We start from the raw sequence: 21,948 nt of genomic DNA, 5'->3' as shown, positions 1-21,948 counted from the left end.
AGTTCGGAAACATTGCCTTGAAGTAGAGGCACTGCCAGAGCGGCTTGTGCGAGGAGGATGGTAGTAAAAGCGTTGAAGAGATTCTTTGTTGACAGATTTTGAGAATTCAGGTTGATCCAAGTTACGGTGGTTGGGGTTTGAGAAAGAAACTGTCTTGCCAGCTGAGACAGATTTATGTTGGTTGGGTACCTTCTTATCCATGACTAGGGCCCCCAAAGATGACACTGTATGCTGACGGGGACGACGTCTGCTTGATCAGTTCAACGTCACTCGAATGAATCGTGGTCATATCATTTTTGTTTCTTTCTTGAACCCTATGTCCTACTCAGAGGGTGTTCCCCAATCCCCGTGGTACCCGCGAGTTTTCCTCTCACAACTTCTTGCTTTTGTTCGGTCTCGTCAGAGGAGAAGAAGTACCGAGCAGCCAGATGTCTCTGATCCCAAACATTTGGCCCCGTCCAGCTTTTAAACTCCGAGTCTCATCTCCGCGTCCCCCACGGGGTCCCACTGGTCTCACATAGCGGCTGAACCCTTCCTGTCAAGTGTCAACACATCAACAATCCGTTGCATCTCTCACCCATGACTTCACATGTTCCTCTCTCTGCCCTGGCTTTCTTCCTTTTCCCTTTGTCATCTTTCCCCCCCTCTCTCCCTCTTCTCCCAACCCACTCAACCCTCCCTATCAACAACACACCTAAACCCCACCCTCTTCATCCACCTACACCTCCCATCAGCCGGCACATTCAAATGCTGACCCGAGTAATTAATCCACGTATTATCATACGGCCCATTATACGCGTTCTCATTGCACGCGTTACCCCCATGGAGATCGATCGTCCAAGGCAGCACCGAAGGGACGGACTTCCACTGATCGCCGTTGCAGTTCAGCGCGGACTTGATCTCCAGGATGTTGGTTGCGTTGACGAATGGGTTGGTGGGCGAGGTGTAGATGAACTCGTTGGTTACGTTGAGCATGTAGATGAAGAGGTAGTTCTTGGTGATGATGTCGGCGAGGTTGGGGTGGCCGAGGATGATGGAGAATTCGTTGCTGTTGGCACGGGGGAGGGATGTTAGTGGGTCGATGCTGACATGATGGGTAGAGGTAGGTGGCAGATGGTTTGACGTACCATTTCAGATCTCCGTGGCCGTCGGTCCATGCCACGCAGTTGGAGTCGTCTGCGGCTTTGCGAGCGTCCAATTTCGTGGTGGTTCTTTCCGCGAGAGCAATGTTGCCGGTCTTGAGACCAAAGTGGGAAGGAGCTGCCAAAGTGAGGGCGGCCGAGAGGGTGGTCCAGAGAAGAGAGAAGAGAGCTTCGTGTTTCATCGTCACTTTGCTGTCACAGGCCGTGGAAGATGGTGATAGTAGACTAGAGCTGTAGAGAATGACGTGATGAAGGTTTGATTCTTCGATGTTTGCTCGCCCAAATGGTGTAAGAATGGAAGGTACGTAAGGACAGGAAGAAGGGAATGGACCAAGGGAAGGTTGAAGACGGGTTGTGAAACCCGAGATGGTGGGCTCGAGTAGAATCTTATAGTAGGAAAGAGCTTTCCAACTCGGCCCCAAGGTTCCCAACTGAGGCAAACTCCATATCCATTGCACGAACTCAATCCTTTCACAAAGGATGAATCACTGGTACCTCCAGTCCACAAGTGTCCGGTATATGGAGCTTTTGAGCCTCAAAAGACAATGCTACCTCTACTCATCCAAGGTTTGCGTTGCAACAAGCACACAGCTGACGACTACCTCTAACGACGGGATACAATATTTCATGGGCGCCGTTACCCCATTGAGAGCCCACGCTTGAAACAAAGAACCGTGCTGTTGGGGTCAAGTTGTCAACATGCCCGGTCTAGTTCGTCTCCAGGTTTCTCCAGCGTGGCCCGGTACTTCTTCCCGTCTTATGTTGCACAAGATCGGGAGCTGGTGTGATGATGGCGGGATGATGCGGCCGAGAGCGGGAACGGCTGGAACGGCTGACTTGGACCCAGACGGTTGGAGGTTATCAGTACCTGGCTGAGTACAATCCACTTGTACCAGATCATGTTTGTTGTTTGGGAGACTTTGGGACCAAGTCAAATTACCTCCGTGTGCTAGTCGCTGTTTCACACACGTAAAGTCCATGGTAGACTACCTATACATGGAAGATATTCCTTGATATTCCGCTACAAGGCCGGTCTGGGGCTACGCTAACGATTTCCCACAAATCTATCCTCAAGATTCGTCGAAGCTCTCTATGCTCCCTCTTTTGGCCCTCAAGCGGTTGATCTCGTTGCTGTCAACCTGGACCCTGCCTAAATTGCTGCTTCCTTGACATCCATGACACGTCCTTCATGATCCAACCATGTTGTTTCGGCCCAGAGGTAGCGAAGCAATCCAATGGACAAAAGAAAAAGACACTATCACCTAGTCGTCCAGTGACGCCGGAGTGTACAACCAATCCTTCAGTTCTTCTTGTCTCTTTACAAGCCACTGCTGTCCCTCCGGTGATAGACCGCGGAACTTCCTTGCCAACCTGCGAATAGTACCACCTTCTGAGAGGATCTTAGCGAGCATGGTCCAGGTCCCTTTCCCTAGAACCATCCAAAAGCTGGTTAGCAAAACGTTCTTGCAATAGCTAGAGCAGGATGACAAGAGATGATACAAAAAGGAGTATACTCACCATGTCCCGTCATCGGAATCAAGAACTCGCGTTCCCCAGGGATGGAATTCGTCGGATTAATCTTGTGGACACTGACACCGTCAAAGGCCACAAGTGACCTATCTGTCCACGTGAGATTAGAGTCTGACCCAAGTGCATGTACCCATTCATAGCTGCGCGGTATGGGCATCAGCTTCTTGTTGAAGAACGTCCTCGTTCCAGCTTGGTTCTCGACTTTGATCCAAAGCTCGAACATGGCAGGCACATGACATGAGTTTATGGGCATATCGTCAGGAATCTTGGGGGCTTTGATGCAATTCTGGAGGATGAGCAGGTAATCTGCTTCTTCCCACTGGTAACAAGGGTCTGGCTCCTCTGAATTCAAAGTTTCGAAGGAAGATCCGAGCAAGAGATTTGAGGCATCGGCGTATATTCGCCACCAGTTGTTGCAGTTTTCCGGTATATCATCCCACTTTCTGGGCCGGTTGCCGCCCTTTTGACCCAAAAAGCAGCCGAGGACTTGTTGCAAGCCCCTTGTATGAATACGCCTGTCGATAGGCAAAACGCCGTTTGACTCAGAGGAGGACAAGAAGGCAGCAGGCCCGTCAAAACGAGAGTTGGTTAAACCGAGAGGGAAGGCGAACCAATCCTGTCTCCAGGGCATTACGTTGGGGTCCCGATCGGGGCCGCGGATGGGTAAAGTACAGCTTTGCCGCTTCAAGTGGTCGGGCCATTGGTATTCACGGCCTATCTCGAGAACTGTCATGAAGTGGGCATGCCTCCTCGTTTCAGCGATATTGAGTTCCCAAGTGTACGTGATGCGGAAGTCGTGGAGGTGGTTCCACCAGTCTTTTTCGGGTAGGCCGCTGCCCTCTGGGCCGTCGCGCTTAAAAGGGAAGGCGATTTCCCAGAGGATTGCCTCTTCGGTGACGTGCTCAGGGGGGCCGACGAACTTGAAGTAATTGGACGGCATTGTGACGGTAATGTGGCTGCGTGGTGAAAGAAGACGACTCGATGTAGTTCTGTTGGAAGGATTCTGAATGTGTTGATATTGGTGATCGATGCTGCAAGAATGTCGTGCCCTTGTTATTAACGGAGGAAGTGTGTTGGGTTGGGGGAAAACCACCTTAAATGTGACAGTGGGAGTAGAAACTTCGGGTGAGGTGCACCTTCCGACCGTGAAAACACTCTTCTTATCCATTTACTGCCTCCATGGAGGGATAGAGCGGCATGACATGTAAGCCACCTGCCTTCTTGTTGCGAAGTCGAGAAGGGAACAACCCGAATTCGATGGAGCAAGACCAGTCCAGCTGTCTGCTTCAACTCGAAGCCCCGTCATAGAAATGCAACGTTGGACGAATGCAGTTTGGCCAGAGCCCGTAGAGATAACTAAGGTAAGGGAGGTAGCGACCACATCCAGGTACTCGATGACTGGACCGCCTTCCGTACACGAAAGAGAAGTCTTCATTGGCCAAAAAGTGTGGAATATCATAGCTATCGAAGGAGCGACAAAGATAGAAGGATAGCAGCTACTCTCAACCCAACACCAACATAAAGAAACTACTGCCCTTCATTTGCTTCGTATCATTCCTATGTCTTCCAATCCACTGGCCCGGAGCCCTCGGGCCATCAATACTATTGGAACCTGCCCACAGTCTACCTGTCTCCCTGAGATCTGTTTCCATCCATGCCCAAGCAGCGATCGAAAGAATTCAATTCAATCAGAGATTTTGGCGTGATTGCTTATGATTGTCAGAAATCGCCAGAATTGCCTTGTTTCACAGCCCGATTGAATTGCTTTATTATATTTGCAATCGCGGATAATACCTTTTTTCTGGTCTCGGCATACCAGTATTTACACACTTCTATCAGCCATATCGACACCATTACATAGCGTACACATAGGAAACCAAACCAGAATAAAAAACGAGGCTATCACAAGGCTTCTCAGCGGGCCGTCGGAAGCAGAGTTTTCACTCAGCGTTTGAACGAGGCCCCTGTCATGTACAAGACCGAGATTCCCAGCCAAAATCGACCCCTTCTAATGTTATGTACCATGGTACGCAATCTTTGCCAAACAATCGACAATCTGGGCCCGGCCGGCTTGCTTGGGGTTACTGCTCGATTGCTTTGCTTTGCTTACAATCGATTGTTGATTGTTGATTGTTACTTGAATTGTCTCAATCGCTGTGCCCAAGTGTTTATCGACCACTCGTTGGTTTTCCCGTCGATCCAACTGTGAAATTCCGGGTAGTTAGCCCTTTAGGATTCTCTCTTGACCTCGTTCGAAAGGGTGTCCAGTAGGCGAGGGGCGGGGATTCCATATGGAAAAAGCGCGACAACAGTCTGGCCAGTTAAGCCAGGGGTTGGGGTGTAATCCTTCGAGGTCTTCACGGCTTCACCCTCCGCAAACAACAGGCGAAATTTGTTTTCGGGGATTTGGATTCGTTTATTCATGGTCTCGGAATACCAAACGGGATGCCGCCGGTCATCGCTTGTCAGTTGTTGATTGAGTTGATTGATACCGGGTTTGAGTGTCCAGATGATCTCGATCTTATAACTTTGCCTGTCCTTGTAAGCAGGGTCAACATCCGGCCCGAGGTGGTCGAAAGCAAAGGCAGCAGTGAAGGCCAAACGCTGTTCCATGGTTGTTATACTCGGGTATATCATCTGGATGAAATACCCCTGTCCCGAAACCATGATGTTTCTGGGACCCAGAAAAGATGCGTTGACCAAAGAAGCTTGCGCAGAGGCAGACATCGTGGCTGTTCTGATTGCTGTGGTAGAGATGGTGTCTAGAGCAAACGCTTGCAGTCAGAAAACCGAAGGTAGATCGGCAGAGATTGGCAGTGCTGGCACTTACGAGCGTTGAAGAATGCTGTATCGTATCCCACAAGGGGCTGTGTGTTCTAGTGATGGAGGTGTGAAAACAGGATTCAGTTTGCAACAGGCCAACAGACACACAAGCCATGGTTCTTACGAGAGGTAAGCGCCATGAGACAATGGCCTTGAATTTGGAGCTGGGTCGGGTCCGAAATCTGAGATTTCTCAAGATCCCAAAGTCCTGCCTTCCCCCAACATCCTACATCCCCTTTATCAACGGAAAGAGGCAACCATTTCTTTCGGGAACGGCCACAATGATTGAGCTGGATCGGGTGAGCGTGGAGGGTACAAAGACTGTCTTCTGGCAGCAGGGTTAGATGTTTTTGGGAGAGTCATGTTTGTCTTGATGTCGCAATGTCCGGAGGCGACGAATGGTTGGATACCCAAATTGTGAATGTTTGTTTTGTTCGTGATGTTGTCGAGTGTTTTGTTTTGTATGACAGATTCCGTTGCTGGAGAGACGTGCCGAGATCCGTTTCGTGCCGCTGCATGCCGTGACAGTTGTGGGGTTAGCGCAACAGTTGCCAATCATGGTTTAGCTTGGCGATAAGAACTGATAACGACCCCGCCAAGGAGCTGTCATTGCCCCGCCCTCTTCGCGTGGGAGCGGGAAGGAGCATTGGCAGAGCAGCACCTTGAATCCCGAAGCAAGCGTCTTTCAATACAGTACTGTAATAATGCGAAACCTTTTCTCTTCAAGTTCCCTCAACACCATCTTCCCCCGCATCACCACTATCGCGAGAACCTCAACCCAGTATCGAACCATGACCACCGCCACGAGAATGGACTTTGAAACCACCCTCAAGGGCAAGTACCCGGCCAAACGACATGCTCAGCGCGTGGCCGACTACATCCGCGACAAGGTGCCCGGCGCATCCGGCGTCCTCTACCTCGAAGGCCGCGCCACCAAGCTGCTCGAGGACAACGACGAGGCCGAGCCCTTCCGCCAGCGCCGCTACTTCTACCACCTGACCGGCTGCCCGCTCGCCGACTGCCACTACATGTACGACATGGACGCCGACAAGTCCACGCTCTTCATCCCGCCCATCGACCCCGACTCGGTCATCTGGTCCGGCCTGCCCGTCTCCGTCGACGAGGCCAAGCAGCGTTGGGACGTCGACGAGGTCAAGTACACCAGCGATGTCAACGCCACCCTCGCCCAAGTCGGTAGCAGCAAGCCCAAGGGCTCCTCCGTCTTCGCCATCCCCAACCAGGTCTCCGACAAGGTCACCTTCCTCGAGTTCGACAACAAGAACTTCTCCATCCTCAAAGAAGCCATCGAAGTCACCCGCGTTGTCAAGGACGAGTACGAGCTGGCCATCATGGCCAAGGCGAACGAGATCAGCTCCGAGGGACACAAGGCCGTCATGCAAAAAGTCAAGCACGTTCAGAACGAGCGCGAGTTGGAAGCCGTCTTCCTCGGACACTGCATCGCCAAGGGCGCCGGCAACCAGGCCTACCACAGTATCGTGGCCAGCGGTCGCGCGGCTGCTACTCTGCACTACGTCCCCAACAACGCCGACATGGCTGGCAAGCTGAACCTTCTGCTGGATGCGGGTGGCGAGGTGGATTGCTATGCTTCGGATATCACCCGCACTTTCCCCATCAATGGCAAGTTCACCAAGGAGAGCAGGGAGATTTACGATATTGTGCTCAAGATGCAAAACGACTGCATCGCGGCGCTGAAGGAGGGCGTCCTTTGGGATGACGTCCACCTCCTCGCGCACAAGATTGCCATCGACGGCCTGACCCAGATCGGCATTCTCCAGGGCGACAAGGACGAGATTCTCGAGAGCAGGACGAGCGTTGCTTTCTTCCCTCACGGTCTTGGTCACTACTTGGGCATGGACACGCACGATACCGGCGGTAACCCCAACTACGCCGACAAGGACTCCATGTTCCGCTACCTCCGCGTCCGAGGCCGCCTTCCTGCGGGCAGCGTCATCACCGTCGAGCCGGGTATTTACTTCTGCAACTTTATCATTGAGCCGTTCTTGAAGGATCCCAAGCACAGCAAGTATATCAATGCCGATGTGCTGGACAAGTACTGGGATGTTGGTGGTGTCAGGTATGTTTTCCCCCGAAACTTTGTGTGTATGGGAAGGGGCGAATGCTAACTTGTCGTTGTTGCGCAGAATCGAAGACAACCTGGTCATCACCAAGGACGGAACCTACAACCTCACGACAGCACCCAAAGACCCCGAAGAGATGGAGAAGATCATTCAGCAGAGCTAAGAGGTGGCTGGACATGGAAATACCATCTACACCTATCATATACCCAATACATGCGCCGTTTGACCGTTCGCCAGTCTCCGTCACGTCCACGGGTTGAACCAGTAGATCTAGGGTGTTGGTCCCGGAGCCAGCGCCGCCTCTAGGATCCCTTGCCATTGCCTAGCTGCACCGACATATGAACCTTCGCTGCCCAGGGGTGTAGATCTAAGACATGACATGTTGGTCTCGGAGCCAGCGCCGCCTTGGACTCTTCGGGGTCACCTTCACACTTGCCCGATTATAGCGACCAGAAGAAGATCAGGGTCGTTTGTCCCGTTTCGTCCTTTGCCGCTAGCCGACCTACGGACGCCTGCTACACTACATAACAACGGTGCCCTTGCCCACATCTCCCGTAGTATTCCCCCGCTCAACTCCGCTCCGTGTCTAGTTCCCGATGCAATGCGATAGGCACGATCCGAAGGGTTCAGGGCGGAATTGGCACGGAATTTGGGCGCGCCCTTGAGCGGTGATCGGTTGCTGCCGTACTTCCTGACCGCAATTGAAGCCACGATGGGCCGATATCGACATGGGAAAACAAGGTTCTAAGTCAGGTTGAAGATGTCATGTCGGCCGACTTGCAATATCGAACATGCCTCACAATCGGATTTGTAAGTCTCACACGGGACGGCGGCCGACAAAGTACGGCTGTTATCAACTGTCGGCACTTATTAGGTCGTAAAAGCTTGGTGGTAGTTGGTCCGGTGGAAGTGCCGGTTTTGACGTTACACATCTACCTGAACGTTGAACGACGACAGGCCAATCATCACCATTCGGCAGTCAGTAAGAAGTCGACGTAATGCTTCGGTGCATGATGCTCTCCTACCTACACCACAGGAGTACCTACAGCAGCAAAAGCAAGCAAGCTGCAAACTTGGCACCTGAGCGGGACCTCGTGCTTTGCAGAAGTTCCATTATCACGGAACCGACGGTCGGGATTAACACCGGGGCAATGGTACAGTATTGTTTTAGAAAGCTTCCTACATCCCAGGGTTCGAGAGTCTTCCAGTGACACGTCATCTCGTCCCTTGTTGATGGTATCAAATGTGGACTGTGGAGGATCGATGATCCCGCCTTGTCCGCCGTCGTCTCAAGATGCTTATCGACCGCCTTTTTGTCGACTTGATGCCACACCCATTGTCCAATGTCTGTTCTCGCCGGAACTGACGCCGGTCCTTTGCAACACCAAGGCACCAAAGGGAAAAGAAGAGTCTCGATTCTTGTTGGACCCAACGGCAGTTGGGTTATGCAGGGTCTTTATTTGGGCCTGTCTTACTGTGGTACACGTCTAGTGAGCAACGGATGGAGAGTGTGCCGACTGCAGAAAAGTGGCCGACGCGGTGCTTCTATCCAGAAGCTAGGTATCTTTTGTGGTGACCGGCATCGTCGCCGGTAATATCCACCAAAAAGGGGCTGGGCCAAGCAACCCAATCCGAGTTTATGTTGGCAAACGTGGGGAACGACAAAAAAAATGGATCTTCCATTGTCCACTGACCACAGCGCATATCTCCACCCCTACACCATTGACAATGCCTTCTGTTCAGGTGTCAGATCATGAAAATCGACAAATTCGGGGATATGAATGGTCGGAATACAACCCCAAGACCTCCTCCCAAGACATGGGGGTATCGTGCTGACCACGGCGGCAGGCAGACACACCTCTTGAAAAAGACTAGAAGTGATGGACAGGAGAATACATACTCTCCAAAGATGGACCCCCGTCGTGGACCTCCGGCGATAGCATTAACCTCGAAAAGTGTATAAGTCGAACGTCAAACCCACTCTTCTCACACCATTTACACGAGTCATCGACACTGCAACTTTGAGTGAGCCAGTGAGGGGATTCTTAAGCTCCTAGTATCCATTATAAAGACGTTGATCCACAAAGGAAACTAGTCTCGCCCTATCTCCACTACCGGGGGCAATTCAGAAACTCGATATAAGCGCCATCGGACGCTTTCTTTGCTGTTCGTGTGTTTCTCGTTCCTGGATTATCCCAGCTTTCCATCTGTCCTACAACACCACACCTTTGTTTACTTTCTCCCATTTCGGGTAACCAACATCCACATAATCACAATGGGCTCAATCTCAACCACTTTCTCCACCCTGCCCTCGGGCGTCAAGGTGCAACCAGCCCCCTTCCGCATTGACGTCTCCGACTCCGACCTCTCCCAGTTCCGCTCCCTCATCCAGCAAGCCATCATTCCCCCAGAGCAATTCTACAACAAGCACGCCAACCCTGCCACGGGCAAATTTGGCATCACACGCGACTGGCTGATTCACGCCCGGGACTACTGGCTTAACACGTACGACTGGCGGGCCCAAGAATCCTTCATCAACTCCTTCCCCCAGTTTAAGCAAACCGTCGTCGGCCCTACATCCGGCCAGACCTTCGACCTGCACTTCGCCGCCCTCTTTTCCCTCCGCGAAGATGCCATTCCCGTCATCTTCATGCACGGCTGGCCCGGCTCCTTCCTGGAGTTTGTCCCCATGCTGGACATCCTCCGCTCGCGCTACACCCCAGAAACCCTCCCCTACCACATCATCGTCCCCTCCATCCCCGACTACGGCTACTCCACTCGTCCCAACGACTCCGCCCTCGAAGAGCTCACCACCGAATTTGCGGCGGAGGCCATGAACGAGCTCATGCTCTCTCTCGGCTTCGGCAGCACCGGTTACGTCGCCCAAGGCGGCGACGTCGGCTACGCCCTCGCCCGCGCCATGGCCAACAACCACCCGGCCTGCAAGGCTTCCCATCTGAACATGTTCATGTTCACCCCTGAGCAATTTGCCGCCTGCAAGGAAGAGCCCCTCACGGAGCGCGAAGAGCGTCTCATGAGCGGCACCAACGCCTGGATCAAGCAAGGCTCTGCGTACGCCTACGAGCACGGCACGCGCCCCGCTACCATCGCCCTCACCCTCGGCACCAACCCCGTCGCTATGCTCGCCTGGATGGGCGAGAAGTTCATCGAGTGGTCCGACAACCTACACAACAACCCCCTGTCGCTAGAAAAGATCCTCGACGGCGTGTCGCTGTACTGGTTCAGTGGTTGCTTCCCCAGGACAATGTGGAGTTATCGCTCCCTGGTACCGGAAATCGGCGCGACGGCCGTGGTGCAGGAGAGCGAGAGCGTGCAGAAGCCGTTTGGGTATTCGGCTTTCCCTGTCGAGATTGGGACCCTGCCGAAGACGTGGGGCAAGAAGTTGTTTGGGGAGAGATTGGCTTACTATAAGGAGCATGAGGTTGGTGGACACTTTGCGGCGCTGCAGGAGCCGGAGAACTTTTTGGATGATATGGAGGGGTTTTTGGCGTTTATTGCGCCCAAGGTGGGGTTGGCTGGCCTTGGGAAGAGTGCTTGAGTTGGGTCCGGTCATGATGGGTGGGAAATGGGAATGAAGTAATTGGCATGTACACGAAAGAGATGGATGGGTTTTACTACCTTACTGTTTGTGCTTGGATATACCACTCATTATGCCATGTTTCTGTACTTCTTCTTGTTTTCTTGCTCTTGTTCTGTCATTTTCCTCCCACTCAGTCAAAAACCCTGGAAGTGTCCAAAACCATCGACACAAATAATCATGAATTCGTCTCGTCCTCTTCGTTGTCGTTGAGCCCATGCAGCACCTTTTCTTCTCTCATGCACTATCCCTCTCGCATTCTCTACAGTGCACCCGCCCAGTGTTCGTTCCACTTGCAATCTCCATTGCAATCCCCATTGCAACATCGTCCGATCACACACCACAGGGAACCCATTCCTTCCAGCACACTCAGGCACATGCCGAACTCCCAAAGTGGCAGAGGATCACCAACGTCGCCTCAACTCTCATGCGGGCATCGAACGGGCATCCAGGGCAATCGTGCGGGGAGCAGCATCGAGTTCACGTTGATTACGTAGAGGTAGGGAAAAGTTCCTGACATCCCATGTTCATGTTCATCCGATGTCCCAGGGGATGATGGGAAGCGGCAGAGGTGAGAATGTCTGCGAGCGATTGAAGTCGTCCCGGTCCCGACGGAGGGGTGGAAAGGGAGGGGACATCTCTTGATCGGATTTTGGGTGTTTCCACTTTCCTCCAATGGACTTCAATGGAGCTTCTTTCTCCACCACGGAATGCTGGAAATGGCGATTATCATTCGGGATTTCTACAACACCGAGAAGACGGCTCGGGATGATGTGGAGCGAGTCCGATCCGACAAGGATGGGAATCCCGAACTCCGGAGAGCCAAGCCTAAACCCGACAAAAGCCAAGCAACATCTCCGCTCAACATCCCCGTCGTCGTACGGTCGTCCCGCTCCGAAGTACATTAAACCAAGTGGAGTTTCGGGCATCTAGCGGCGGATAGTTCCTTCACCCCGAACGGCGCCGGCGCGCGTATCGCATCTCGAACGGGGGCCACCCGGTCGGCAATCGCAATTCGCGATGAGGATCCCGATATAGATCCGCTGGTTGTCACTGGCTTGGCTCGACACTGCTGACAAGCAAAGATGAGAATATCGGTGCCCCAGGACAACACCAACGAGTTCGATCGAGGATTTGGTACGTAAAGTCATATTGAACTTTGAAGAGACCTGTGTCTGACGCCCATACAGGTCCGATGGGGCAAATGAATACTCCCTTATTATCCGGAACCAACGAATCTTCCTCTTCTCCGAATAATTCCAGTTCACCCTTGGCGCTTACCCAGTCCGGGACTATGGCTCGACATCTCCCAGAAGATCAAGGCCATGGGCTTCAACGCCGTGTGCTTCTACGTCTACTGGAGTTTAGTCGAAGGCCAACGAGGTGAAGTCCGTTTCGACGGCGTCTTTACCCTAGACGGGTTCTTCCACGCCGCATCCGAGGCCGGCATCTACCTCATCGCCAGACCGGGTCCGTACATGAACGCCGAGGTGGCAGCCGGAGGACTTCCGGGGTGGACACTGCGCATCAAAGACCCTCTGTCCCTCTCCGGGGAAACGGGACGGAGTGGCTGTCTTCCATCGAAACCTACACCAGCAAAGTAGGTAGGAAAGATCATTGCCGACGCTCAAATCACCAACGGCGGACCGGTGTTTATGGTCTAAGTAGAAAACGAGTACGACACCTGGCCCGGCATCAACGACACCGACTTCCCCGCCCGTCTCAACCGCGACAACATGGTTCACACCCAACGCCTCGTCCGGAAAGCCGGCATCGTCGTCCCCTTTATGCACAACGACCACCTCGCCCAAGGTAACTGGGCTCCCGGCTCCGAACCGGGCTCAATCGACCTCTACGCCATCGACGCCTACCCCCTGCGCTACGATTGCGGCCACCCCGACATCTGGCACACTGCACCTACCGGTTTCTGCGCGACTGGCACAAGATGCAAGCTCAACACAGCGCCGACACGCCCTTTTTTGTTGCTGAATTCCAAGACGACGCATCCAACGGTTTCGGCACCAGCGGCCAGGAAGGGTGTAACGCCCTGGTCAACCAGGAAAGCGTACGCGTGCTGTGGAAGAACAATTACTCGTTTGCGATCAAGATGCCCACGTTAGCTACCGTGAAGGTCCAGCCCAGGATCCGGCCTAACGTTTACTAACGGGAAGGGGTGACCACAACCCATATTCCAGCCTTTCATCGCCTTGGAAAGGGTGAGGCCATCTTGCCTGGCCTCCCCGAACACTAGTGAAGATCAAGTCGCAGCAATGAAACGGCAATCCACTCAAAGCGTCTGGGTGTTAGGCGCGCCTTGCACAATGCACAGTGTGGAAGCGTCATGAGGGAGTTAGTGCGATGGGATGGCCTGATCTAGGTAGCGACGTATCGTTCAGAAGTTGAGGATAGGTAGGTAGATTGTGTATAAAGGCGGGAGTTCCCCGAGGCCAGAACACATCACTCACCTCAACCACTATTATCACAACAAAAGGAACCGCCACCATGTCCTCCTCAACCACCGACGACTCCAACAGCCATGTCACCACCAACACCGGCGAGATTCCCACCCTATTCGGCCTCCCCTGGACCACCCGCACTTTCAACCCTTCCTTCTCAAATGTCACTCCCACCATGCATACCTCTTCCTACCCGGCCATTAACCCAGCCCTCAATCCCCTCATCTCCCATACCGGGAAGACAGTCCTCATCACCGGCGCCACGGCCGGCATAGGTCTCGCAATGGCTAAGTCGTTCGTTACCGCTTCTGCTTCGAAGGTCATTATCACGGGTCGGAAGCAAGAAAGACTCGACAAAGCTGTTGGTATTCTCCGCCAGCACGCCAAAGAGCTCGGGAAGCAGACGGAAGTAGTGGGCGAGAAATCCGATGCGGCGAAGATGGAGGAGATTGATGCCTTGTGGAAAAAATTGGGAGAGGAGGGAGAGGTGGTGGATGTGCTTATTTTGAATGCTGTGGGGGAGATGGCAATGGGGCGCCTGTGTGAGGAGGGTGGCAGGACGACTGTTGAGATATGGGGCAAACTCGAAGCTAACCTCAGGGGACCGATGAGGTATACTGAGCTTTTTATGAAGCAGGGGAAGAAGGACAGGCAGAAGGTACAGTTTGTGCGAATGATGGCTGGGGTTGGAGGAAGAAGAAGAGGAAGAATGAATGGGCTGACGCAGAAACAGTTCCTCATCAACATCTCCACCGCCTCTGCCCACATCAGCCATCCCGAGTACTCGCCCGCCCTCGCCGCCTGTTCAGAGTACGGCTTCACCAAGGCCACCGCAGGCCTCTTCTTTAGGTACATCGCTCAACAGTCGGACACGGAGAGGTTGCAGGTGGTGAGCTTTCATCCGGGGACGATCTACTCGGAGATGTGGCAGGGTCTCGGCGTGGAAAAGAATATCCTACCGTTTGATGATAGTAAGTCTTTCCAATCAATAGCATGCTTTGAAGGAAGACTTCCTGTTCTGACAGAAGGTGAATACAGTCTCACTGCCAGCTGACTTTGCCGTCTGGGCAGCCACCAAGGAGGCGAGATTCATTCACGGTCGCTTTGTTTGGGCTCATTGGGATGTAGATGAGATGAAGGCTGCGTATGCGGAGCGGTTCGGGAAGGATGCCGAGCTGTTCAGGTTTGGGGTGTGTGGTTTGGCTGGGAGCAACCTCCATGTCACTCCGTGATCGCGCTCTCTGTAGGTAGACCAACCATAAGCAAGAGTACCTCTACTATTCCATGCCTCCTTGCAAATTTGGCGATGGTGCGAGAAAGGCTTCTATGGATGTGATTCCATTTACCATGGTCGTCTCTTCGACACCGGGTGGAATGTCGGAGTCAAAACTTGATAGTGATCTTTCCTTCCGCAGTTGCCATTTCACATGCTTGCACCATCTACCACAACTCGACTGACGCCATCAAAACAAACTTCCGAATCCAGCTCACGGAAGTCCTTCTTCCACTGTCGTCAAGCCCTCATCAGGCGGCTCTCTCGCAACCATTACATCCCTTTTCGGACATCTGGACTCATGGAGGACGACGCCCCGCCTTCGCGAAAAGGGCGTCGTACTCCCGCCATCAACAATTGGTGGACCGGCCCGTGATGCTCCATGGAACGATTCCGGGTACCTGGAGATCTCAGATTCGTGAGAACTTTCTCTCTCAACTCTGGCTCTATAACAACGCCATCGTCCCATCACTCGTCTCAAACATGACAGGCATCTCAGTCACTTCCGCATCAGCTGCCCCTCCATAATGACCCGACTCACCGGCCTCCTCTACGGCCTCGCCGCCCTGGCCAGCTTGACCACCGCCAAACCCGTCTGCCGCGACGAATCCACCAAGTTCGAAGCCGAAGACGCCGTCCTCTCCGGCACCGAGATCCTCACCACCCAATCCGGCTTTTCCGGTACCGGCTACGTCGGCGGCTTCGACACCTCCACCGACAAAATCACCTTCACAATCCCCTCCTCCTCCACCAAGCTCTACGACCTCTCCATCCGCTACGCCGGCATCTACGGCGACAAAAAGACCACCGTGATCCTCAACTCGGGCGCCTCCACCGAAGTCTCCCTCCCGTCCACCGACTTCTTCTCCACCGTCTCCGGCGGCCAAATCCTCCTGAACGAAGGCACCAACACCCTCGAGATCGTCAACAACTGGGGCTGGTACCTGATCGATTACATCCTCATCACCCCCAGCGCCAAGCGCGAAGCGCACAACATCAACACCAGTCTCGTCAACCCCGCCGCTAGCACTGAAGCAAAGACCCTCTACGCTTACCTCCGCTCTATCTACGGCAAGAAGATCCTTTCCGGTCAGCAGGACTTGTCATACGCCAATTACGTCGCTACACTCACGGGCAAGACCCCCGCGCTGGTTGCCTCGGATCTAATCGATTACTCCCCCTCGCGTGTGGCCTACCAGGGGAATGTGAGCCAAGCCGTTGAAGAGGCGATCACGCACCATCAGAGAGGCGGGCTCGTGTCCATCCTGTGGCACTGGAATGCTCCCGCGGGTCTGTACGATACTAGTGAGAATCCGTGGTGGTCTGGCTTTTACACGCGGGCTACCGATTTCGACATCGCTGCTACGTTGGCTGATCCCACGGGCGCCAACTACACCGTTCTCATCCGCGACATTGATGCAATAGCGTACCAGCTCAAACGCCTGCAAAACGCCGGCGTCCCCGTCCTCTGGCGTCCGCTTCACGAAGCAGAGGGTGGATGGTTCTGGTGGGGAGCCAAGGGCGCTGCGCCCGCCAAAGCTCTTTATCATATCCTCTACGACCGGTTGACGAACGTTCATGGCTTGAACAACCTCATCTGGGTATGGAACTCGGTTGCGCAGGACTGGTACCCTGGCGATGAGGTGGTTGATATCGTTAGTGCCGATGTGTATGCCCAGGGCAACGGGCCGATGAGTGTGCAGTACAATGAGTTGGTGGTCCTCGGTAACGACAAGAAGCTGGTGGCGGCGGCGGAGGTGGGGGCTGCTCCTAAGCCTGACTTGCTGGTTGCGTATGAGGCGCATTGGTTGTGGTTTTGTGTTTGGGGGGATAGCTTCATTAATAATGCTGAGTGGAATAGTCCGGCGGTGTTGACGGAGGTGAGTAGAGGTATCCTGGAGATGATGGGAAGTGTTGGATGCGTAGAGGTACTGACTGGATGCTACAGATCTATAACCACGACTATGTCCTCACGCTGGATGAGATCCAGGACTGGAAGACTATTGGAGCTGCTCAGCTCTAAGTTGGATGGGGAAGCTATGAGGTTGTTGTCAACCGCCTGGGACTTCATCGGAGTCTTTTACCTTCACTGTACATCAGCTTGGTTCCAACCACAATACATACCTCTACTTGCCCTTGACATCACTTACAATCTGCGCTGTTTTGTCTATGAGGAGGAGCAAGAACGTGTCCTGCCTGTATGATTAGGTCGTTGAAGAAGAGTGACGAACATCAGTCATTGTTCGAAGAGAACATGAAATGAAAAGGCAACTGTGTCAAAGAAAGGGTGAAAAAGGGGAAAAGAGAAGACAAATCAGCCTGAAGGAAGAAGCAAAAACAGTGCCATTCTCTTCAAATGTCTAAGAGTTGAATCAATCCTCTGTAATACCCCTTCTATCATTTGTCCGCATAGAAGTTGACCGAAGGACGAAGCAGTTAACCCGAACACCTCCCAAAATTCTCTCCTTAACACCGAACAACTAATCCCTTTCCCATTGGCGCGCATCCTACTCCAATGTATCAGCCAAGATCTTGAAGACTTGGGGAAAGTTGCAGTAAACTCTTTTGCCGGTTGCTGGTACCACTCGTACTCGGGTCTCGGGGACTTGGCACTTGCCGTCTTGATCGACGGTAACAACTCCGTGAACCGGATTCGGTATGTGCATGTCAACCACCGCAACCTCCGTCGACAGATTCACACTTGAATTGCTCTTGGCTGTGACTAGCCCCTCCGAATGCCAAAACCCATAGGTGCGCATGACGTCTCGCTTGGACCTCAAGCTTGATAGTCGGTTGATCATGTTTCATGGTGAGAGGACAAGAATTCGGCAGTTGATTTCGTGAAGGGAAGGGAGTTTGGATGTGAGGAAGACAGGAAAGTGAGGAAACTACGAGCTTGTGAACAAGACAAAGTTCAAACAATGAAGACAACACAACATGAACTGGGTAGAGACCGCATAGGTATAAAGCCCCTTCACCTCCTCCACCACTCAGTCACGATCCAACCAGAGCAAACCAGCAAACTACTCCAGCAGTCCAGCTCTTCTTCTCAGCACCCAGCCAACCTCCAACATGGCCGGACTTTCCTCCCGCCTCATCACCCTCCTCCTCCTCTTCACCACCCTCTCCCCCACCCTCGCCGCCCCCTCCTCCGGCTGCGGCAAAGGTCCCACCCTCCGCAACGGGCAAACAGTCAACACCAACATCAACGGCAAATCGCGTCAATACAGCCTCCGGGTTCCGGACAACTACAACCAAAACAACCCGTACCGCCTCATCTTTCTGTGGCATCCACTCGGCGGCTCCATGCAAAAGATTATCCAGGGCGAAGACCCCAACCGCGGCGGTGTCCTGCCTTACTACGGCTTGCCTCCTCTCGATACGAATAAGAAGGCCATCTATGTGGTTCCGAACGGATTGAATGCGGGTTGGGCAAACCAAAACGGCGAAGATGTCTCTTTCTTCGACTCCATGCTGCAGAGTGTGAGTGATGGGCTGTGCATTGATACCAACCTGGTGTTCAGCACGGGGTTCTCCTACGGCGGAGCCATGAGTTACAGCCTGGCTTGTTCACGGGCTAGCAAAGTCCGTGCCGTTGCCGTCATCTCTGGTGGTTTGCTCTCCGGCTGCGCGGGCGGGAATGATCCGGTGGCGTACTACGCGCAACACGGAACTTCCGACCAGGTGCTGAATGTATCCGGAGGAAGACAGTTGAGGGATCGGTTTGTGAAGAACAATGGATGCCGGCCAGCAAATGGGGAAGCACAGCCGGGCAGTGGAGGAAAGTCAACGAGGGTCGAGTATCAGGGATGTCAACAGGGCAAGGATGTGGTGTGGGTTGTGCATGGCGGAGATCATAATCCGAGTCAGAAGGATCCGGGACAGAGCCAACCGTTTGCGCCGGGGAATACTTGGGAGTTCTTTAGCAGGTTCAATTAAGGATGTGTGGTCAAGGGGACAGTCTTGAGAGGGCAGGTGGAAGGAGCAAAAGGGTGATGATGTGGGTTGGGGACGAAGAAGCAGGAGGAGGAAGGAGCTTTGAATGAAAACAAGGCGGTAGGGGAATCTGGATGTCAATGCAATGGAGACTGCCTACATAAAACTTTCTGAGAAAGAGACACTCTTCAAGAATTGTCTCCATGTGAACGGAGAAAGATGCGCGCGTGAAGGAGGAGTGTCCGGGTGTAATGTGGTCAAAGCCAAGAGCATTTACAATGAAGGCAAACGACCATCAGGTTTCCCAGGTGTCTTTTTGTTCTTCCGCCCTTTCCTCCGTTTCCGCTCCTTACTCGTCTTCAGCAAGCTAGGTAGAACAAAGGTCTGAGGCTCTGTGGCCAGCTTCAGCTCAATCAATACCTACACCGTAGCGGGAACACGAAACCCTGAGGTATAGTTCAGGTTCAGAGTTGAGGTAGAAAGTTGCATCAACAACCTCGATTCAGCAACGGTCAAGCCCACGGGAAACATGGATGTACGTATCAATACAACTATACAAGAAGACATAACACGTAGATAGAAAGCCTTGATGTAGCATAGACCTGAGCTTGTGGTAGTTCAGCAGCTACCTAGCAGTTCCTCCTCTCAAGTAGGACTTAGACACGCTAGTTGGACAGAGCATGGCGATAACAATAGGTAGGCTTTGGACCGGAGCAGGCCATAGTGTTGTGACTTCCTTGTGACGAAAGCAGGAAGAAGGCTCGAAGGAAAACACCACCAATGCTGTTAGATCAAGGTGCCTCGTCAAATGTCAAAGCATCTCGAGTCCAAATTGCATTGGGCACCTTCACTGTATAACTACCTCTACAGCTCTGTTTGCTTCTCTCCAGTCTGCTCTCTAGGTACTTCTGCTCTATAGAAACTTTCGGGATACCAAGTGGTAAACGAGGTCTTCGCTACCCCAGATTTATCAAACAAAACGTCTTCCTGGACAGGCCTCAATGCCAGAGAAACGGAATGCCAAAATGCTGTGACTTGTGCATCAGTCTCTCCCACAACAACATGGCAGTGTCGAACTTTCACCTCTTCCCCTCACTCGGTAACTACCTACTCTTTCGTCACCCAAACACATGGACAGACCGACATCATAGCACAGGCTCTGAGAGGACTCACCGAGCAAACCACAAGTAGGTACCTACAACTACACATCCGGAGTGCACTCCGCAAGCTGTGAGATAGATGAAGTCAAATCCATAGGACCCTTATTGCGCAATTGGTACGCAATTGCACTTTAGCTCTCGAGCTAGGTGTTGTCCGACGGCTGATCGCATACAACTCCCATTCCCTTGTGGCCTGGTGTAGGCCAAGACGTACCGAGTAAATAAAGTGAAAGTGTCGAATGATGTGTCACGTATCTCCCGTCTATCCATTATCCAGGCAGAAAACGCTGGAACATGTGAGGATACTGTGCCTCCAAACGCTCTTCGTGGCCGTTAACTTCCATCTCCGAAGCCGGTACGCTCTGTAGACACCCGCTACACACGCTCGGCGTCGTCAGGGTCTTGCCGATCTTTGACTCCAGTCTGTCGCAGATCGTTCAACAACGGGCAACGGGAAAAGAACAGGGAAGAACCCTTTGCGTGTCATTTGTGATGGAATGATTGACAGGGTCCTTGTCCTCGTCACCGTGCTTGTCCCGGTCTGGATTCTGTTGTGTAAGTGGTGTAAGTGGTGCGGCAGAGTTAGACCGGCATTGTGGCTGTGAGGAATTGTGCAATGAGAAGGCCGGTGGACAATCAATTGCCAAACTGCAATTGCAGTACAGCTCATGCAAGTCCAGGCGGAAATGGTGGGACAAAGTGGTAAAGAGAAAGAGACGGGGAGGAAGCCGTGATGCTCTTCCCTGTCGAAGATGTTCACAGTTGCACACCATCATACCATCACCACGCTTGCCATACCCGCCAACGTCTGGCAATGTGTAACCCGATTTGATATCTGGATAGCAAAAGAAGATTGAACCCTTTCTGCATGATGCTAACCCTTTTTCCCTCTAAGCCGCCCATCCCGTCCATCAATCTCTGCAATCGGATATGGGTGCATCTTTTCGCGCGTCGTTCTGCGTCCTTGTGTTGTAGCTGCGCTGTAGTGCGGCTCGTGTTGGCAAGGGGGTGTCGACCAACAAGCAGATAGTTGCATCATAGGGGTACGTAGGAGGCACAGGGGGGCTAGAATCAACTGCTCTCCTCAGCGATCGGCACTGCCGGTGGCCGGATCGTCTCTTGGTTGCACAGATTGCCCTCTAGGGGGTCCTGAATGAATCCAATGCAGTGAGTGGGTTGCGGCTAACGTGCTATGATTTCAGCGAATGGCGATCCTTTTTACACCGGTTGACTTGAGGCTCTCATCGAGATCATTTCAGAGCCTCAAGATCTCCGCTTCTGTCCATGTCATCTGGTTCTTTGGGGATGAACGTGTAGGGTGTCCGTAATTTGCATGGTGGCTTATTCGATGATTTTCGTTGTTGACGTTACACGTCCACTCACGTTAGACGACAGTTTGGGGTTCGTCAGGGTCATGTTCGAGATGCTGGAGATGGTAGTGAATGTCAGGAGCTGAAGAAGGTTCTGACATCAGTTTTTGATGGTTCGAGATGGTGTAGCCGTAGACATGGGCACTACGGACCAACTTGAACACAGTTCAACATGCAAAACTGTATACATCGCCAGGGAAAGAGCCTCAAGTATCGGTTCAAACTGTGGCAGACTGTGTACATCAAGGGATTTACTTCTGCAAGTTGATGAGCGATCTTCAAGACAACCGTTTTATGCAGTTGTTGCAAGAGACGGCGGGCGGGAGACGGGATGGACTTCAGTCTTCAACACCGGAGCTCAACTCGAATGCCTGAGTTTCTGCTAGAAGCCATCTCCACCTGTACAAACGTCCTGAATAGCTGCCCCTGAGTCCCAATTGGCAGTACCTAGGGACTATACTCTCTGCTGTAAAGTGTCTCGGTCCATGACCTAAAATTGAATGCTCTACAATGTGTAGAGTGATCAGTCTAGCATCGGACTTTTGACTCAATGCCATTACT

The 21,948-nt window shown here is 52.8% G+C and overlaps 9 protein-coding genes across 9 annotated transcripts; 6 read left to right on the top strand and 3 right to left on the bottom strand.

The window, feature by feature from the left end:
* Positions 1-669: 669 nt before the first annotated feature.
* B0H65DRAFT_565764 (uncharacterized protein) lies at positions 670-1,416 on the bottom strand (the record flags this gene model as incomplete). The annotated part of the gene is made up of 2 exons (XM_062830298.1): positions 1,128-1,416; positions 670-1,048 (listed from the first exon to the last, which is right to left on the bottom strand). Exons 1-2 carry the CDS (start codon positions 1,322-1,324, stop codon positions 670-672), a joined length of 576 nt encoding a protein of 191 aa, XP_062676679.1. The 5' UTR covers positions 1,325-1,416.
* A 734-nt stretch (positions 1,417-2,150) lies between these two features.
* On the bottom strand, positions 2,151-4,147 carry B0H65DRAFT_565762 (uncharacterized protein). The gene is made up of 2 exons (XM_062830297.1): positions 2,661-4,147; positions 2,151-2,571 (listed from the first exon to the last, which is right to left on the bottom strand). Exons 1-2 carry the CDS (start codon positions 3,838-3,840, stop codon positions 2,405-2,407), a joined length of 1,347 nt encoding a protein of 448 aa, XP_062676678.1. The 5' UTR covers positions 3,841-4,147; the 3' UTR covers positions 2,151-2,404.
* A 268-nt stretch (positions 4,148-4,415) lies between these two features.
* Positions 4,416-5,642, bottom strand: B0H65DRAFT_481009 (uncharacterized protein). The gene has a single exon (XM_062827613.1). It carries the CDS (start codon positions 5,397-5,399, stop codon positions 4,902-4,904), a length of 498 nt encoding a protein of 165 aa, XP_062676677.1. The 5' UTR covers positions 5,400-5,642; the 3' UTR covers positions 4,416-4,901.
* Positions 5,643-6,286: 644 nt separating this feature from the next.
* Positions 6,287-7,757, top strand: B0H65DRAFT_553456 (peptidase M24, structural domain-containing protein; the record flags this gene model as incomplete). Its single annotated transcript, XM_062829963.1, has 2 exons — positions 6,287-7,590; positions 7,658-7,757. The coding sequence occupies 2 exons, from the start codon at positions 6,287-6,289 to the stop codon at positions 7,755-7,757; spliced, it is 1,404 nt and encodes a 467-aa protein (XP_062676676.1).
* Positions 7,758-9,511: 1,754 nt separating this feature from the next.
* On the top strand, positions 9,512-11,281 carry B0H65DRAFT_75125 (Alpha/Beta hydrolase protein). Its single transcript, XM_062831362.1, has one exon. The coding sequence runs from the start codon at positions 9,870-9,872 to the stop codon at positions 11,151-11,153; it is 1,284 nt and encodes a 427-aa protein (XP_062676675.1). The 5' UTR covers positions 9,512-9,869; the 3' UTR covers positions 11,154-11,281.
* A 1,176-nt stretch (positions 11,282-12,457) lies between these two features.
* Positions 12,458-13,066, top strand: B0H65DRAFT_410378 (glycoside hydrolase superfamily; the record flags this gene model as incomplete). The annotated part of the gene is given in 3 exon segments (XM_062823830.1): positions 12,458-12,758; positions 12,801-12,850; positions 12,869-13,066. Coding segments are annotated over 3 exon segments (549 nt in total), but the record flags the coding sequence as incomplete, so codon positions are not given.
* A 396-nt stretch (positions 13,067-13,462) lies between these two features.
* Positions 13,463-15,029, top strand: B0H65DRAFT_75163 (uncharacterized protein). Its single transcript, XM_062831363.1, has 4 exons — positions 13,463-13,601; positions 13,684-14,306; positions 14,382-14,619; positions 14,687-15,029. The coding sequence occupies exons 2-4, from the start codon at positions 13,695-13,697 to the stop codon at positions 14,878-14,880; spliced, it is 1,044 nt and encodes a 347-aa protein (XP_062676673.1). The 5' UTR covers positions 13,463-13,601; positions 13,684-13,694; the 3' UTR covers positions 14,881-15,029.
* A 109-nt stretch (positions 15,030-15,138) lies between these two features.
* Positions 15,139-16,944, top strand: B0H65DRAFT_534482 (glycosyl hydrolase family 26-domain-containing protein; the record flags this gene model as incomplete). The annotated part of the gene is made up of 2 exons (XM_062829003.1): positions 15,139-16,801; positions 16,870-16,944. Exons 1-2 carry the CDS (start codon positions 15,449-15,451, stop codon positions 16,942-16,944), a joined length of 1,428 nt encoding a protein of 475 aa, XP_062676672.1. The 5' UTR covers positions 15,139-15,448.
* Positions 16,945-17,602: 658 nt separating this feature from the next.
* B0H65DRAFT_481000 (Alpha/Beta hydrolase protein) lies at positions 17,603-19,156 on the top strand. Its single transcript, XM_062827612.1, has one exon. The coding sequence runs from the start codon at positions 17,994-17,996 to the stop codon at positions 18,858-18,860; it is 867 nt and encodes a 288-aa protein (XP_062676671.1). The 5' UTR covers positions 17,603-17,993; the 3' UTR covers positions 18,861-19,156.
* Positions 19,157-21,948: the final 2,792 nt, after the last annotated feature.

The sequence above is a fragment of the Neurospora tetraspora genome, assembly GCF_033439725.1.
Source record: "Neurospora tetraspora strain CBS 560.94 chromosome Unknown B0H65scaffold_10, whole genome shotgun sequence".
Classification (NCBI taxonomy): Eukaryota; Fungi; Ascomycota; class Sordariomycetes; order Sordariales; family Sordariaceae; genus Neurospora; species Neurospora tetraspora.
Note: the sequence above shows the minus strand (reverse complement) of the source record. Positions and strands in the feature narration are given on the sequence as shown.